This window comes from Bolinopsis microptera, chromosome 4, assembly GCF_026151205.1.
Source record: "Bolinopsis microptera isolate Bmic1 chromosome 4, MBARI_Bmic_1.0, whole genome shotgun sequence".
NCBI lineage: Eukaryota > Metazoa > Ctenophora > Tentaculata > Lobata > Bolinopsidae > Bolinopsis > Bolinopsis microptera.
Window position 1 is genome coordinate 10714743 of NC_087075.1, and position 19910 is coordinate 10734652.

A 19910-nucleotide genomic window follows, 5' to 3' on the forward strand; every position below is an offset into this window, starting at 1 on the left:
AAGGGCAATAATACACTGTCGTCTGTGTACTTACAGAATAGGAGTTGTTACAGTGAGCGAGGGATAAAAACATAGCTAATAAGATCATTAATCGATCGTTATCAGCTAATAAATGTAATAGATTATCAAATTACTTAAACACGTATTATAATAGTTGAGAGTACCAGAGCAGTGGAAACTCAATGTGTTCAGTATAATAATGTCACATAGTCACAATGTACGCTGTGTGGAGTGAGTGTACAATGAAGCAGCTGTAGTAAACCAACTGGACATTTAGTTAAGTGTGTAGTGTGTATCAGGTGTGTGTGGCAGTATTATACAAGTATTGTAAAGCTAAGTTGTGAGAATAATCCAGTATTATCCAGTACTAAATACTAAGCATTATCCAGCTACTGACATCTGGCAGCTAGACAGCAGGGCTGGTGTATAATTTAGCGTATATAAAGTTATAGCTTTATAGCATGTAATCTACATTATAGTAGTGGAATCAATTATAATTTCCACCAGAGTCTAGATTTGGCTGACACTATCAGTATTGCTGTAGACCTATAATTAGTGAACTTTTAATAGAAAAGGGAATTTACAGAGGTAAGGGTAAATCCTAAAGAATTTCTACCCGATCAAAATTAACATGGCTCCCTATAATTTTGAATCTTTGATGTGAGAGATAGCAATCACGCCTAATACGGACTACTTGTCGCGGGTCGAGCAATCATGAAAACCTAGTTATGTGCTATTGAGATGTGCTACCAGGGATCTGTAGCCCCACACCGGTATAACGAATAGCGCACAATAGCGCACAATATCGCACACCTGTGGGCTGTGTTAAATAGCGCACAATATCGCACACATGTGTTAAATAGCGCACAATATCGCACACATATGTTAAATAGCGCACAATATTGCACACCTGTGGGCTGTGTTAAATATCACACATTATCGCACACTGCACCTGTGGGCTGTGTTAAATAGCGCACATTATCACGCACTTGTATTAAATAGCGGACACATATTGTTGTTAAATATCGCTCAATATCGCACATTTACAAGTACATCTAATGGTACTAAAACCGATTAATAAAATGTTCTCATTGCCATTTGCCGATAACTGGACCTTGTTAACATGTTGCATAATGAACGCACAGGGCTCCAATGCTCTATCTTACAGTGGTCACGATCTTTAGTGATAATGACCACAGCCCCCTCCGAAGAAGAAGAATATTATAATATATTATTATTAAATATCACGTTTTAATTGAAGGTCACGCTCGTTACTCTTAACTGAAACGTACTCTCAACTGCTATATAATTGCTATTATATATAGGTAATATATAGCAGTTATACATAATATATAATATATTATATTATAATATATAGCTACATGTAGCGAGAATGTGCACACGTTACAGTTGAGAGTAATGAGCGTGACCTTCAATTAAAACGTTCGTTTACGTTAATAACCCGTAAATTCAACCAAACAAGGTTACCACCACAACACGTGTTTAACCTATTATTCTGTATTGTGCAGCATAAGATAAAGCAAACGTTGCAAAATTGCACAGCTCTTAAAGTCTTAATTAGAAGACCGTCACTTTCTACGAACATTCACACACACAGACAATATATACATTTAAACGTCGTCTATCTTACACAATATTTTACATATATTTTATTTTTGTGGCAGATTTTACTGTCGTAAACCCACGGTATAAAGCTGTAGACAGCACTAACCATAGATGCCGGAAGTTTAAGAACATCCTGATTTTTGGCACCGATGATCATTTCAATGACCTTATTCGGGAATTTGTTTGTTCTATAAAGCTGAGGCCAGTTATTAAGGAATGTGAACGAGTCGGGACTTGATAAAGTCCGAAGGCCAAAAATATGACGGACTTGTTTAAATTCTAAATGAAAAGCTGGAATACATTTACGTGAGTGTAAACTATTGTTCTCAAATTGTATCAAATAAGACAAAGAAGACAAAGCAAAGAAGACAATGGAGACAATATGACACATGTCATGTCTCATAGTGTCTAGTTGTCTACACTGTCTTTTGTGTACACATTAAAAGGTTAACTAATAACTACTGAGTGTATTCTGACGTATTAAACTGTATAATATCTTATTTGACTAACCTGACTAATACTAGATATAAGAAATTGGTGGTAGGTATAATAACAGTGTGGATAAGTGTTGTCATTTCAAATTGGCTTCTATGATAACGATCTACATACTATTTGGCTTGTCTCGCGACCAAAAAACACTTTGTGGTTTCAACAGGACGTATAAATTAGAAAATGTCAGACTCAGATAGAAGATACTAGAACCTATAATGACACATGACTATGAGGTAAGATAGTACTACATGGTAAAATGGTGTTAAGTTACAAGGTAAGATGATTATGACATAATATATAATAATGGCGATCATGATAATAATATCATAGTAAGTTGATCCTAATCATATAAATGTTACGTGTAATACACACAGTATTATGACAATATGATGTATTGGGATTTGGGCGTGTATATGATTAGGATCAACTGGTACACTTACTGGTGTAGGGTCTGTACAATGTACACTGTACACGTACACTGTACACGGTACATTGTACACTGTACAGTGTACAATGTACAGTGTACAGTGTACAATGTACAGTGTACAGTGTACAATAAACAATTCAATATACGTTGCTATGTTAGTGCATTGAGAAGCACGAAACTAGATCCTCGTTATGACTTATGTGTACATTAAACATTGTTTCTTTGAAAACTTTCAGGTCATGCTATAACCGTTAGAAGATAATGTTGCGTTACCAAGGTTACATTACAGTAGTTATAGCATCTTAAGTACTAGCATAACGTAAGAGGTGGGGTAAAGGGTGTGGTCAGGTTTGATAAACCTTCCGTAGAATAAAGAGTAGTACACCTCACTACTATAGTAGTTTTATGACGTGTCGACTACGTTTAATTAGTATACTTTATCCCTACCGTTTTATTACATTTACTTTATCTACCTATCACTATACAGTATACATATTTAATCTTAAATTATCATTTTAGTGGAACTATGTAAAAGGGGATCGTTGCTAGCGTTAAAACTGTTTTAACCCTGCCATAGTCAGTTGAAAGTCTGATAGCATAAGTTCCGTTTGATTTGACCAAACTAATGCCTTTCATTGCTTTATAGTATAGCTACTATAGTCTATACACAGAAAAGTAGTACTGTACACCTCACTACTATAGTATACCTACTATAGTCTATACACAGAAAAGTAAAGAGTAGTACACCTCACTACTATATTAGTATTATAGCTATAGTTATAAGTAGTAGTATAGCTACTATAGTCTATACACAGAAAAGTAGTACTGTACACACAATAAATAAATATAAAAGTAGTAATAACAATTATAACAAGCGCACTCACAATCCTCCCGGTACACATCCTCTGGTATGTAGCAGCCTGTGTTGTTGGTGCTGCTCAACACACCACAGATAAAGTCCAGAACAGTACGAGAGTCGTAGTCTCGCATGGCACTGGGGAAACACTCCTCCATCAGGGTGTCGCAGGAGTCCTGTCATTGGGTGGTTTGTTAGTGATTGGTTGTTGACGGTCACGTGGGGCCCGGGGTTTAACAATAGTTCATAACAATTCGTACATGTGAGCTTTAAAAAATCTATGATAAAAGCAACGTCAATTTTAGCAGAGTTCGTCAGAAAGACACGTAACAATGATACAGATATTAAACATGTACAACAACGTCTCTCTCTCTCGCTCTCTCTCTCGCTCTCTCTCTCTCTCTCTCTCTCTCTCTCTCTCTCTCTCTCTCTCTCTCTCTCTCTCTCTCTCTCTCTCTCTCTCTCTCTCTCTCTCTCTCTCTCTCTCTCTCTCTCTCTCTCTCTCTCTCTCTCTCTCTCTCTCTCTCTCTCTCTCTCTCTCTCTCTCTCTCTCTCTCTCTCTCTCTCTCTCTCTCTCTCTCTCTCTCTCTCTCTCTCTCTCTCTCTCTCTCTCTCTCCTCTCTCTCTCTCTCTCTCTCTCTCTCTCTCTCTCTCTCTCTCTCTCTCTCTCTCTCTCTCTCTCTCTCTCTCTCTCTCTCTCTCTCTCTCTCTCTCTCTCTCTCTCTCTCTCTCTCTCTCCTCTCTCTCTCTCTCTCTCTCTCTCTCTCTCTCTCTCTCTCTCTCTCTCTCTCTCTCTCTCTCTCTCTCTCTCTCTCTCTCTCTCTCTCTCTCTCTCTCTCTCTCTCTCTCTCTCTCTCTCTCTCTCTCTCTCTCTCTCTCTCTCTCTCTCTCTCTCTCTCTCCTCTCTCTCTCTCTCTCTCTCTCTCTCTCTCTCTCTCTCTCTCTCTCTCTCTCTCTCTCTCTCTCTCTCTCTCTCTCTCTCTCTCTCTCTCTCTCTCTCTCTCTCTCTCTCTCTCTCTCTCTCTCTCTCTCTCTCTCTCTCTCTCTCTCTCTCTCTCTCTCTCTCTCTCTCTCTCTCTCTACAACAACGTACCCGACATATCTTGAATTGGGACTGACAAGGACTGACAAAGGTCCAACTACAGAGTAGTTCTTTGAGGGGGAGATAGTCTGCGTTACAGGAGTTGGACATCTTGTGTCCTTCTAGTACCTGGGGGTGTAGGTATTTAATATTATATTATTATTACATTATTTTAATTATTTAATACTTATTATATTATACAAGAACAAACGATCGAATAGAGTTTGCTAATTGGTGAAATATCGGTTAACTTCACAGCATGGAAGAAAACAAGTTGAACCTCCCTGTGAACGACCACATTTAAATACATGATAATATGGTACGCTACAGGATAAATTTATAGTAATCCCATGACAGTGACCCACGGACCACGTGACCCACGGTGTAAAGTAACATCCTGGTCACTCTGCTGAATGGCCATAAACCAGCCAAAAAGTCTAAGAATATGATAACCTTCAGTCAAGATGGTCCACGATAGGTGAAAGATGGAAGTAGAGTAGAAATATCTATCAACAGGAATTTTGTGTTTTGAAATCTACAATATCGACATTTTGTAGAGGCCATGCCAGTTAGCCACTAGACCACGCAATCCATACACTATACACTATAATACACTATACACTATACCAGTAATTCGTGTATAATCCCCTCCGGGTTTTACTGACGCGATGTTTAAAATGAGCACACAGCGAGATATAAAATCACTACCACCGTCATTATAGGGTAGGGGAGGATCTGACTCAGATCACTGCAAATTAGGATTTATCCGGGGCTATGATGACCGTCAAATCGGGTTTTGAGTAGTGGCTTATGTTGAGATAGCGGGGTTAATAATAATATATCACGTGATACGGGTGAAATATCGTACAGGAAACGACTTTTTCAGCTCATTTTTTTGGTTTGCTCTGAAAATTCGTACAACTTTGAAGAAACGTTTTTGTAGCGAATTTTTAAACAGAGGTTTCTTTGATGTCGCCGCAAGAAGTAAATTTCATTCATCAATCACGTGACTAAAGAATCTGATCTCTCATGAACACTTCAAGCAACTACTCGGATATTAAGTTCGGGATACAAAACAATGCAGTGAGATACTCTTGGGCCTTCTACTTTCTACTAGGAATCCTCTCATCTCTCATCGGAGATACTCTGATCTTATTAGCATCCCTCCGTGAAGATGCCTTCAAAATTAAAAAGTTCCTGGTCGTAATAATCCAACACATTGCTATATCAGATCTAGCAAACACCCTCACTTTCCTTCTACCTACAGAAATATCCCTGCTAGCCAACTCCTGGGCCCTGGGGGCCACACTCTGCTACATCCGAGCTTACACTTCATACATGATGTACCTAGCTGGCATGTCCCTTATAGCCGTTCTCACCACCAGTAAGTTCCTGATCCTCAAATACCCTCTAAGAGCAGTGAGTTGGTCAGATTTGAGGGCCCATCAAGTGTGCAGCCTTGTCTGGGTATCATCTCTCATCATGCCAATACTCTTCTTCGCTGTTGACAAAGATGATGTCCACTTTGATTACAGAGTCTACAACTGTCAGTATAAGCTTAGCAGTGATGTTTGGAAGAAAGCGTTGATACCCATAACAGGTTTTGTCTACGGCATAGTCCCTAACATAGTTGTTGTCACCACCACAATTCTTACACTGAAGTACCTGGCTGATGCCATGAAGTTTGCAAGACGAGTCCACGGAAGTGTCCCATGGCAAGGAGTGGTGACAGTCCCTCTAACATCCCTTGCTTACTGTGTCTCCACATTACCTTATGTAGTTCACCGTATTGCTAGCCGGTACATCAACGAAGATCCTCCGGGACTCTTTCATCTTCAGTTTTACAGGATATTCAACTTCTTGTTGATGATAAATGTGGCAGCTAACTTCTACATCTACGCTCTGACTATAAGAAGTTTCCGTAGCTTCATCCACTGTAAAGTCCTGTCGATGGTTCGATTCATTCGGCTCGCTGGTAGGAACGAAGCATCTGTAGAAGGTAATATCGAGTTTACCAGTGACTCATTTAGGTTTTCGAATGCATTTAAGTTCTAGTTTTAATTTGATGAAAGCCCTGATGAGCAGTTAATTGATAGCTACTGATTTAAGTTCTCTTTCAGTTGACGGAGAAAATGTTCCTGATAAGATTATGTCAGGATCTGAAGACACGACATGTAGACATTCAAGAGAAGCAGATGACTCACAAGGTAAGATTGTTCATTACTTTAATATTAATTACTTAAGTAATTAAGTAATTAGGTAATTAATTAATTAAGTAATTAAAACTTTATCCGGTTAAAATTTTACATGAAGTTAAGTTCCAGTGCGTTGGAAGCAGCACCGAGGAGAGCAATTGAAGGTTGTAAACCCCTAATAATTTATACCCACTCAGGTGAAGTAACAGGTGCAGTTACTCTTGATTCCTCACTCCTGACATCCAAAGACATCCTATCGGCAGCAACATGTAATATACATACAATTACTTAATATATTACTATATAATCTATTAAACATGAAATTGTTCATCACAGTGCAAAATCCAGACTTTCATAAAATAGCAACCATGACGGACAATCAATTGCGGTCTCGAACTGATCAATTTCACACCCAGTGGACGAGGAGAGACATGCAGCTAGCAAGAATAACTCACGAATGAGCGAGAGTTTAGTTTGAGAATCTCAAAGCGAATGGACACAGCACAGCGATTACTACACGATAACAGTACGGACAATATAAACTCCATGGCATGGCCACGAATAAGAAGGGCCCAGTCCTCAAATTATTAATACCATATTACTATTATCTTTATCTACGGGACCGATTACCTTACTATAAAATGATTTTAGTGGAATGCAAACATACTTAAATAATCGATCTGTTTTCAAAATGAAGATACGAAGAAGCTGCTGAATCAACGGTAGAGTTTGTTTGATTTTTTGAACTTATTATAATCCATAAAATTAACACTGTAATCATGTACTTACTCTGACGAACATTGTTATTTATCAACATATGGTTACGTATACAAAGAGAGGGCTGTTTAATGTTTATTTGTACATTAATACTCGACTTCAGGGGCCAAGGCCCGAAACTCACAGTGTACACTATACATTGAGCATGGCCACAAGTTGAAATCTGAGACTCCGAATCATGCTATATTATATAGTCCGGTTGCTCAAACAACAGGTCTTCATGATATGAACTATTACAAAGCTTTTAACATGACAAAAAAGAAAAATAGACTAAATCTCCACTGAACTTTCAGTGTAGATGTAACTACTGAGTTTGTGTTGTTTTGAAATGATGATTGGTTCAGACTCTATCGAGTTAGCGTTGATACAGTTTGTTTGGTTTAACCTGTGAACAACGAGCGATCATTTAAATAATTGATTGATTATATGAAAATATCTTTGTGATATCTGTACTCCTGATTGAAGCATTTTTCTGTAAAATGTTCGTGTAAAAGCTTATATTATTAATTATACTACAATTTGGATGTTTTTAATGCATCGTCAAATCCACATTAAGAATCGTTGCACTTGAATCTTGATCATCATGAATCGTAATGATATAATATATATATAAATAAAATTGAAAACATTTTGTCGTGCCAGGGACGGACTTAATCTCATAAAAATGCGTTGGAAGCAAAACAAATTCTAAAGAACAACGTGTCCTTGAGTGTCCTTGTTCAAATCACGGTAAAAATCAGCCGTCTCTAACATTATACTACCATGGTAGTTCGCATGTCCTTCTTCACTGATTTAAAGAATTCTTTTGAGACAATGGATTGTCATTTCATGTTTTTGTTATCTAAGAGGGGTTTGAAGACGCCAGACGGTAATTCTATGGACACACCCATTACACAATGCATGACCAATCTTTACTAATAACTCAAAACCAAAATATCTCCGAGGGGGATTAGAGGAACAATGCAGCTACATCCTTCTCTCTCTTTCTCTCTTCTTCCTTCTATTCTTCTAGAGTCTAGATCCCTGTATAGATTGTCATTTGTCTCCGCAAGCAATTCTTCAGCGTTCTGTGTTCATTTTGTAATGTGCTGTATGCTAAACACGCTAGATTTGAGTAACTTATTTTGCATTTGCCTCACCGTCTCCCTCTTCTTTTGCAAATCTGTCCCCTGACTGGTCCATTCTTATCTTCTTCTATTGATGATTCGTCGTTCAAATTAAAATGAGCCTTTCGAAACATCTTGTTACTAATCAGAGAAATTAAAATAATCACATCCCTCCCCTTTCTTAACTACCAATTTCCTTTCAGTTTCCATAAAAGGCGAAACACTCAAGTGATCTCTAATGAATACCTCACACAATTACAACTACTCGGACATTAAATTTGGGATAAACAACAACGGAGAGAGATATTTCTGGAGTGCTTATCATTTCTTTGTGCTCCTGTCATCCCTTATTGGAGATACTCTGATCCTGATTGCATCGTTCCAGAAGGACGCCTTCAAAGTCAGTAGAATCCTAGTGACCATTATCCAGCACATAGCAGTCTCTGATCTTGTATTTGCTATATCTACAGTTCTTCCTGCTACCATCTCATTGCTAGCAAACTCCTGGGTTCTAGGAGATACTATTTGCTATGTCCAAGTGTATCTGATCTCCTACTATGTTTACTTGTCAGGTATGTCCCTAATAGCAATCCTCACTACAAGCAAGTTCCTGATACTCAGATATCCACTCCGGACAGCAACTTGGTCAACAAACAGGGTCCATCTAATATGCAGCTTAGTTTGGATTATCTCGGTAATCAATCCAATACTTTTCTTCACTGTAGACAAGCATGATGTATTCTTTGATTATAGAAACTACTATTGTGAGTACGGGTTCAAAGATAAAATCTGGGGGAAGATATTAATTCCGATTACAGGGTGCATCTTTGGTTTAGTTCCCAATGTAATCATTGTCGCTACCACAATCCCTACACTCAAGTACTTAGTTGATGCTACAAAAGTTGCTAAACGAGTCCAAGGAAGTATTCCATGGCAAGGAGCGGTAACCGTCGTCGCGACAGCTGTCGTCTACTGCATCTAAACATTGCCCCACATTATTTACAAGATTTGCTGGGGTGTAGGTTTCATTACAGAGGGGAGTCCTGGTGGGTGGTCCCACATCCAATACTATAGAGTTAGCAGTTTCTTGTTGTTGGTGGATATCATGTCTAACTTTTATATCTACACTCTGACCATTAAAAGCTTCCGGAAGTTCCTGATATCTAAAGTTTTGTGCTTTGTGCCTGCCTCTTTATCAAGCATATGCTCATCTTCGACAGGTAACATTTATATAATACTTTCCTTTGTAATTATTTATCAAGCTTACGACAAAACACATTCAAGTGATTATTCGATATTCGACTCAACAAAGCGAAGAAATCAAGATTAACCCTTCAATTTCCTCCAGTCCGAGAAGATCAAGAGAAGAAAATAGCTGATGGTGATAATAAGGCGACACAATCCAAGGAAGACACGGTTTAAGAAAATCGAAGATGGAGGAACAATACTTACACTTTAGTAGTTACTGATGTAAAAACTTACTCCCATCAATTTATTTTCCGTCCGCATGGCTTGCCAGTAAAGCAGTAAGTGAGTAAGTGGAAGAACTTATAACTTGATAAATGATTATGCAAATTGATTCAGGGTGAGTAAGAATAAACTAAATATCTACCAATCATCAATCGTCTTCACAATAGTGAAGATCAGAAGAAAGCTCTTTAAATTTACACTAAGTTTATTTTGGCCCACCCTTTATTAAATGTAGAAGATATTTACCGAAATAACTGCAGTCTCTTGAGTGAAGTACTGTTCTGGGAACTTCTCTTGCAACGGTGACACCTGAACGTTGTTTTATTAACAAATACATCAATTAGATAAATAATTTTAAGATCTCTTTTTAAATATCATGATATCGATCAACTGACTAAGAACTTAACCGGGCACATATCAATAATGAATCAAAAAATTTAACTTATCATAACTTCAGTTCCAATTTCGAATAAATCTATCCTCATGCTATTATCTGGTTAAAATAATTTATTGTTTATTTCCAATTATAATCATTATAATTTATTATTTATTCCCTAAACTCACCCTCATGAGCAGCTCCTGGAATACCAGAGTCATGTTCTTCCAGTGTCCGTTAATAGCACTGTCAATGTAAGCCATCACGTGTCTGTCCCTCCCGTGTTGGTCACGTGTGTTACACGAGATGGACAGTTCCAGGTCCTCTTCTATCGGGTAACTGTACCCTGGGGAAGAGAGTTTGTTAATTAGCAAGTGTGCCTACATTTATTTTAACAACTATTAGTACCGTATAATAAATAAATGTATATATATTACATATTATTATAATATATATATTATATATATTATTGTATAATTTCTTGAGTAAACATTAACCAGTAAACAAAGCTGTTTCCCAATCAATCACTCAATCAGCTAATTAATTAGCTGTACCCTGGGGGTCGGTGTTTAAAAAAATTAAAAGTAATTAATATTTTGATGTTCTCAACAGAATAGCTGACCGCTGGTTTATAATTTATTAATGGTATAAAGTACTTAAAATGTACTCGGAGTTCTCCTAAGAGAGAGATAGAGAGAGGACATGCACGTGATAATGTAGTGACCATATTATTACACAATATAATTATCTCAGATATTGTACATTGTACATTGATATGACATATCAATACCACATTGTGGTATTTACAAGTACATACATTGAAATACCCACACCGACAAATATACATCGAAATCTTAGAAAAGTTATTAAAAGCTTACATAACTTTCAGTAAGATTGAAATATTAGTAAAGAAACAGTACCTGTACAATAGGAGAGGTCCTGTTGAGAACACTGTTGAGAACAGGTAGCCTCGTGTTTCATCTGACTTGTGTTTCCCTGACTTGTCGTTAAATCTGAAGTAGTCATTACTCAACTAATTATAATTATAATATTAATACATAAATAACAACTATATATTATAATTATGATATTAATACATAAATAGATTAATTACGTTGAACTTTATAAATCACTTTATCCATCAGATTCATCATTAAACCAGATTATGGGATTGTTCGAAATAGTATCTATGTCTCAATATGTTTGATATATATCACAGAGTATTACACATGAGGAAAAATGTAAACAGTTATTTTAATGTACTTTGCGTTTTAGTATCGACGTCCAAATATTATAGCGTTGTATTTAATATGTATTTTATAGATTTACGTTACGCTATGAAGTTTATCAGAATTATTATTATAATAGAAGAGGGATTGCAAGACAGCATACTTAATACTTATTCCTTATTTATTATTATATCATTATTATACCCGAATAAGATTTAAGACGATACTATTTTGTTCTTTATAACTTATAACATACAAAAAATGTGTTTATTGTTTGTCGGTTAGTCCAATCGGAAACGTATATTTCAAGAATGCGAGTCATGAGTTGTTATAATTTTCCCAATTTCCTAGGAAAAAAGATTACCAATATCTTTCTTCAACAGATCACTCATTTTTCTAAATACTTTTAGTCATCATGGGATGCCTTTAAAATATTATCCATCATAAGTTTTATTGCACTTCTTGGAGCCTAAAAATCAAGCATGCAAATATGAGTACATCCCTTCCTGCAGTAGACGATAAATGTATTGATAAGTATTGTTTAAAACAGCCTTAGTATCTGGTGTTTGATTCAGTAAAAACAGTATCGTGTTATGCACAATAGATACAAAGCATCCATTGAGCCATCAAAACTTAATATTTTCGACACAAAACCTTGATTTTGTGACAGTTAACAAATTTCGGAGTAGATTGCTTTCGTCAATTATGACTATATGGCACAATTCAGATCTCGTTATGTCGCAAGACACATCTCCCAATTTCCATTCCACAGAACATTAATTATAATTGTTATGTATGTATCCATATTATAATCATTGTACCCATTACCCAAACACAGAAAACATAAGCACAGAATATTAGATTTACGAATATTTGCTCTGGACCCGCTCTGGACCATTGTTTGAGATCATTGCTTTTAATGTATCGATTAAAAATCAATTATACATTAATTAAACCTGTTATGAAATTCAAAAAAAATAACCACTCTTCACGTTAACCGTTTGTTAACAGAAATCCTTGTGTGTAGAAACCACAATGTCTGCACGCGTTGGTACTGGCATCAGCACACGTGTGAACAAGTTAGTTAGTTAGTCAGTCGGTCAGTCAGTCAGTCAGTCAGTCAGTCAGTCAGTCAGTCAGTCAGTCAGTCAGTCAGTCAGTCAGTCAGTCAGTCAGTCAGTCAGTCAGTCAGTCAGTCAGTCAGTCAGTCAGTCAGTCAGTCAGTCAGTCAGTCAGTCAGTCAGTCAGTCAGTCAGTCAGTCAGTCAGTCAGTCAGTCAGTCAGTCAGTCAGTCAGTCAGTCAGTCAGTCAGTCAGTCAGTCAGTCAGTCAGTCAGTCAGTCAGTCAGTCAGTCAGTCAGTCAGTCAGTCAGTCAGTCAGTCAGTCAATCAGTTAGTTAGTTAGTTAGTTAGTTAGTTAGCGGCACGCTAAGTAGCAGAAAGGGACGCCATCCAGCAGATATGTGACCAACCAGCTGCGCGGAAATTCATGAGCTGGCTAGAATCTGTCCTTCAGCTAAATCCTCTCAATTTTATTTGAATACCGGATAAAATAAGAGCCGGACCAATTTGATTAGTTCCGAAAAATCTTAAATTTACATAAAGATTTTGAGCGAATATTTTAAAATGCAACATCCACCAGATTTAACAGGCACAATAAAACAGTTGCTAATTGCTAGTTTACTAAGTTGCTAATTTCTAGTTTATTAATTTGCTAATTGCTAGTTCACTAATTCTGTTAATTGACTACAGGAAGAGACTCTAACAGAAGTGGAGTATGAGAGGTACGAGGAGATGTGTACTAGTGAGATAGACGACCTGTTCGCTGAGGAGGACGTTAAACTGCCCAGGTTATTACTCATTAGTTATTTAATTTTAATTACCTATTAGTTAATTGTTAAGTGTAGACCCACTGGGCCATGTGGTCGTGGAGACACGTAATTTGCAGAAAATATTGTGCGTTTTTTTTGTGTATTTTGGCGATAAAAATGAGGAAAGATGCGGGATTGTGTTACTGCGGTTACTTGTTTCAAAACTGTAATTAGTATTTACTGCACTTAAGCGTATGGGAACCAAGTATAAGCACCAAACAAAGAAGACGCTGGAATGTTTAACTTAATCCAGAAAGCAAATTACAATAATATACACACACTGACATACTATCTGCAAACTGTAACGGCAAACACCCGTGTCATCACAGCGATAAGTACGTCTAATTATAACTTATAACTAAAAATATACATCAGCTAGAGCTTTATCCGTCTATATCTAGAAATTTCTCTGGAAATAGTAATATAATAATAAAAGCTAAAATAGCTTAATTTGTGGTTTCTAGCTCCTTCACAGCCCTTAACTTACATTACTTAATACCAGGTTACAGGAACTGTTGGAATTGTCAGGAGAGCGAGAAAGTTTTCAGCAGACATTTTGTCCGGTAATTATTAGTTTAAAGTGCTGATAATTGATTAATCGTATTTTAATTATTAAGCAAATCATACACGCTAAGAGAAAGCAGCAAAAGGACAGAAATAAGTTAGAACTAAGCAGCTCATGATTATTTGGTTATTTAATCTAATTTTTAGCACCGAACATCAACGAAAGCTGAAAGCATAGTTTTTAAGTTTAATCAATTGACTGAACAGTTCCAGCCTGCTGCATGTCCCCTGCCCCGTCTTCAGGTGCACATTGCGCAGTCACTATGTTCCTGACCTCGTTTTCAGGTGCACACTGTGCAGTCTCTATGTTCCTGACCTCGTCTTCAGGTGCATATTGTGCAGTCTCTATGTTCCCTGCCTCGTTTTCAGGTGCACATTGCGCAGTCTTCATGTTCCCTGCCTCGTCTTCAGGTGCACATTGCGCAGTCACTTTGTTCCTGACCTCGTCTTCAGGTGCACACTGTGCAGTTTCTATGTTCCCTGCCTCGTCTTCAGGTGCACATTGCGCAGTCTTCATGTTCCCTGCCTCGTCTTCAGGTGCACATTGCGCAGTCTCTATGTTCCCTGCCTCGTCTTCAGGTGCACATTGCGCAGTCACTATGTTCCTGACCTCGTCTTCAGGTGCACACTGTGCAGTCTCTATGTGCCCTGCCTCGTCTTCAGGTGCACATTGCGCAGTCTCTATGTTCCTGACCTCGTCTTCAGGTGCACATTGCGCAGTCTTCATGTTCCCTGCCTCGTCTTCAGGTGCACATTGCGCAGTCACTATGTTCCTGACCTCGTCTTCAGGTGCACACTGTGCAGTTTCTATGTTCCCTGCCTCGTCTTCAGGTGCACATTGCGCAGTCACTATGTTCCTGACCTCGTCTTCAGGTGCACACTGCACTGTGCAGTCTCTATGTTCCTGGCCTCGTATTCAGGTGCACATTGCGCAGTCTCTATGTTCCTGACCTTGTCTTCAGGTGCACACTGCGCAGTCTCTATGTTCCTGACCTCGTCTTCAGGTGCACACTGCGCAGTCTCTATGTTCCTGACCTCGTCTTCAGATGCACACTGTATAGTCTTCACGTTCCTGACCTCGTCAGTGAACATCTCGAGATCACTAGATTCTTGGTTAACACTTAGACTTACCCTGATCATGTTTACCGACCATCTCCATCTTGCCCATATGTAACCAACAGCCTTTTTGTATAGGTCACTATAGAATACGGGATTCAAGAAACTGTTGACGGGAATCACCACCAGAGCGAACACCTCGAAGACTGAAGGTGGTGCTGATTGTTTGGGGAAGAACGCGTAGTAGACTGTTACCATGATGAAGAGTATCCAGGCTATGAGTTGACTTCCGATCATCAGAACTACTTTTAGTGTTAGAGATTTTGTAATATCCGCCTTTTGATCTCCTACACCGCCGGCCCCCTGGCCCCCCCTGTGCCAATGGTGCTTGTCGTAGAGCCGCGACACGTACTTTACTCTTTCTATCTTCCAGCAATATATTGGTGTATGTTACAAGTACTGTGACCAACAGCAGTGCCAGAGTTATGCAGTAGAGAAGTTTGTAGATCCGATAAGATTCCTGGTGTTTGAAGATGTTCTGAACACATAATCGGGTGTTGCCGTAGTAGCCTATCTCCTCACTATCGAACATGCTTCCCTTGGAAGTCGTGTTTTGGAGCTTTTCAAGCATCGTGTTTGTGTTACTTTCCATGGCGAATGCACCGTGGTACATTCTTGTAATTCTTGACATGTTGATAGGATTCTTGCTGAAAAATGGATTTTCATCAAGATTAGTGAAGAATATTTCCGTCCTAAAAATATCCTGTACGTCAGGAATGGGTAGGAGCGGAATAATAGCATGAGCTACATTTAGGAGAAGACCTATAACGGATCCTAAGACAATCCTCCTTGTTCTTATATCACTAACCATACTGGTGCAAGTTAGCCATCTGATCACACTGACAAATGCGACAGTCAACAAGGAGCCATGAGAGGATACAGAGAAGAGCACACCAAAAATAGAGCAGAAGATGCTGGCTCGCCACTTTCTCTCCAACAAGCAGTAGTCGCCTTTGAATCGGAGGATTGTAGCGGCTATGACGAAGAAGAATATTTGGAGACGAAAAATTCTGTCAATTTGACCGGTCTTTGAATTTATTTGGGAGCGATAGCATTTGTATCCCTCTACAGAGTTGATGATGACGATGAAGAGCCCCATGAAAATTGTGACTACTAGAACCGGTATGGATTGAATAAGGAACTTGGAGGAGGACAAACTTCCGTGGTCACATGTTCCACATTCATCACTACCGTCAGCACAATCCTTCACATGATCACATACTTTTTCAGGATCAATCCACACTGCTGTTGATTTTGGGCTGCAATAGAACCTGCTCGGACATCCAATTTCATCTGCCCCATTTTCACAGTCTTGCTTTTCATCACACAATGCTGTCACGTGGAAAGACTCTGTTCCAGATCTAAACGGATCTTTCTCACAGTTGAAAACAAAGTCCGCCCCTGACCAAATATCCCTAAATATATGGTCACAAAATTGTACCCAATTGTCCACTACGAAATCTGTCTCATTAGTGCAATTATATTTGCAATAAGATTTCAGGAAATTTACAGGATGTTCGCGCATTAATGCCATAAATGACCGCTGGTTATGTCTGTATTGTCTTTCCAGACACGAGTACAAGGGAGTAAGTTTATTTCCCTCAGCCTCACATTTATCAGCGTCACTCTTATCTGGAATAGTGCATTTAAAACGAGTTGACTTGGTATCCAGGCTTATGCACGTCTGCAGCACAGCAGGCAAACAAATGGGAGTGCTGCTGATGAGCGGGCAAGAAATCTTGATAAAATCTTCAGTGCAGTAACACTCATCAGACCCATCAATACAATCCCGGGTACCATCACATAGATGGTCGAACGAGATGCAGCCTGAGCCGTCAAAGCAGTAGAAAACTTCAGTCAAGTTATTTTTACAGCTACACTCATCAGTGAGGCACTGAGACACTCCATCACAGACGTTGTTATCAGCCAGAGCACAGGTCCATACTGCATCTTCATAATTTGCTGCCAGGACGACCTCTTCGACATGGTAAGGGTCAAAGTTGAACCGACAGGTTGTGGAACTATTTCTTATTTCTTGGGTTACCCCTTGTACGCTATATTGAAGCAAGAATCGTGTATATTGGTAGTAGTTTGATAATAACATGCTCTTTTGATCTACAGGTAGAAAGGGATGCCGTCCGATGACCTTCCTAAAATCAACTGCGAACTCTCTCCCCTGAAGACTAGTCCCCGGGACTTGGAATGGAAAGAGCAACAGAAGAAGCGGCAATAAGACACACCAAAATGAGATATCCTTCATTTTCCCTCTATTCAAGTGTATTGAAGTAGCGGCTGGGTTGACTTACTTGAGAGAGCTGAAAAGGACTGACGAGGACTGTCTCCTGCACGAATTTTCACCTTTTATACGCTAATTCGAGATAAATTCTGTGCATACTAGAGAATTACATACTGAGAATTACACGTTACGATTTGAGCACAATACCCGTGGTTCCTTGCTGCCCATTCTTTTTGTTCGATACCTCAAAAATATATTAACACAAAGAGCAAGATATTAGAATAAAGAATAGAGAATATTACCAAAAATATCTCTTAAAAGGAGGATGTCAACAATGGGATATTTAGATTTAGGGATTGCATCGAATGCAAGGCAAAAACAGACCTCTTTCGCAAGATTGACGATTTCAGCTAAATTTATTTCACAGAAAGCATGCCGTTGGAAAATTTACGTAAAATCCCACCAGTAGTCAAGTCTATGAATAATAAAAGTCGAACTTTTATCAACCTCTGTAGCTAACTGTGCCAAGTTTTAAAAAGAAAAATCCTTACTTAGATCAGCAAATTATCGAAAGAGAAATGAATTGTTCCTTTGACTCGACATTTCGGCACACAATTAGATCGAGCAAGTGGCAGAACTCTGAATATATAATAGTTTCCGTGAATCTTTTGGTGTTTCTAGCTGATGGAGCTGTATCCCTAGCAACTTTGTAAAATAGTTCGGAGTCATGGATACCGGTTAGTCTAGCAGCCCTCTCTCATAGAAAAATAAACTTAAGTTGACTACCTCACCTTGTGTACCTTATCCTATGTTTTCACACAGTTCATATATTATATACTGTATGTCCACCCTATATAGTTCACAGTTCCACGATAATATAGCCTGACCAGAGAGTTATGTGTGTCAGGCTCGCGGGAACAAGACACTGTGTTTAACACCGATGTTAGGTGCATCTTGTACATATCTAGCGATATAAAAACACATGGCACAACTATATTAGTGCATTCATTATACAGAAATTATTATTAGAGTTTGGCTTGACCACTTTCTGTACAAGAACGATTCATATTATATTACATTCATTCAAATTTACATACATATTATAACATTACCTATTCAATAGTATACAACACTTATATATTCCGGTTATTGTGCAATATAATATTAAGTGTTGAGATAAAAATAAAAAGATGTCTCACCTGTCACGTGACTACCCGAAGTACCGTTGATGTCTTCATCAAGTAGAGTTTCGTTGAAATTGGGAGCTATACTGGATACTGTTTGGAGAAATGCCAATAGCGTGATGCTTATGCTTACAGTCTGCATAGTATTGGTCACTACATTCTACCCACCTGTCATGATGAAAACCATGGCCTAGTGAATGGGAGACTGTTAACTTTATACGAAGTAGAGGGAATGTCGTGCAATATGCCTTGAAAAGGAATTAGGTCCTTGGCTTTACACCGACGCCCGACAGCAATCTAATCTGCATATTGTGGGTTTTAATTTCAAATTAAGTGACACGTGCAGTGTTAGTTTATTAGTTGACCGAATAACGCAACATCTTCTTTATGGTCTTTCGTTATTCTGAAAATAATAATGTTTCCATAGTGCCTCATTTCAATAGAAAGAGCTCAATTTCCAGATTGATTTGTACATGACCCTAACTCAGCTCACATGGTATAGTACACAATACATATGTAAATACTGAATATTATATATGTGATCATGATTATTTAATGTCTGATATCACTCCGGGGAGTCCTAAGGGTTTATACGTTAGAAACCAATCAAATAAACAAATTTTCATGTGCTTGTGAATCAGATTTGAGGGTAAGCTGGAGGGGGCCAGGGGTAGGGAATGTCGTGTACCAGCCATCACTGTACATACCATGCAACTTTCAATGGGATATTAGACTGATTTCAATAAAGAAAGAAAAAATAATAATTTAAGTTCAAAAACTCATTCTTATATACGATAAAATAAGAGGGTCGTGTTTATTAAATTTCATTCACTCTCACAAGTGAACGACAGGCAAAATGATACAATTCTATCTATCTTACTACAAGTTTCATGAATGAGTTAACAGTCGACTTAATTCCTTAGTTAATTTAGCACTTAAAAAACAAGCAGCTCACCACACTTGAGGTTTGAATAATCAAATGCTAGTTCGTTTTAAAAAGTTTGTTTTGACAACTAAACACAAAGAGCGAAGAATTAAACATTTCGTTACAATCATTATTATTTCATTGAAATGTTTGACCTAGAATATAGCTAATAGCAGGCTATTGAGAACAAGTACCCTGACCAGTACTTCATCGTGCTCGCCTGACTCATTGTCGTACCTGTGTTTTCTAAGGAGCCACTAAAAGGAGCCATTATATTTATAAGGAGCCATTATAAGGGGCCATTACAATTATTATTGTACTTGTGTTTTCGATATTACAGTGGTGAGTTTATAACATGCTGCTGAAATCTTTTTATAATT

The 19910-nt window shown here is 38.2% G+C and overlaps 2 protein-coding genes across 2 annotated transcripts in view; one reads left to right on the forward strand and one right to left on the reverse strand.

Moving 5' to 3' along the window:
* The window catches only part of LOC134813731 (uncharacterized), a 37402-nt gene extending 18605 nt beyond the window's left edge, over positions 1 to 18797 (reverse strand). Inside the window, exons 1-6 of the mRNA XM_063821599.1 lie at positions 18621 to 18797; positions 11327 to 11419; positions 10595 to 10752; positions 10277 to 10339; positions 4495 to 4611; positions 3430 to 3577 (exon numbers count right to left, since the gene is read on the reverse strand). Coding sequence (XP_063677669.1) covers positions 3430 to 3577; positions 4495 to 4611; positions 10277 to 10339; positions 10595 to 10752; positions 11327 to 11419; positions 18621 to 18747 — 706 coding nt within the window. The 5' untranslated portion in view covers positions 18748 to 18797. The remainder of the gene's footprint in view (positions 1 to 3429; positions 3578 to 4494; positions 4612 to 10276; positions 10340 to 10594; positions 10753 to 11326; positions 11420 to 18620) is intronic.
* LOC134813952 (uracil nucleotide/cysteinyl leukotriene receptor-like) lies at positions 5141 to 7974 on the forward strand. Its single transcript, XM_063821903.1, has 4 exons — positions 5141 to 6481; positions 6603 to 6689; positions 6875 to 6946; positions 7094 to 7974. Exons 1-4 carry the CDS (start codon positions 5512 to 5514, stop codon positions 7153 to 7155), a joined length of 1191 nt encoding a protein of 396 aa, XP_063677973.1. The 5' UTR covers positions 5141 to 5511; the 3' UTR covers positions 7156 to 7974.
* Positions 18798 to 19910: the final 1113 nt, after the last annotated feature.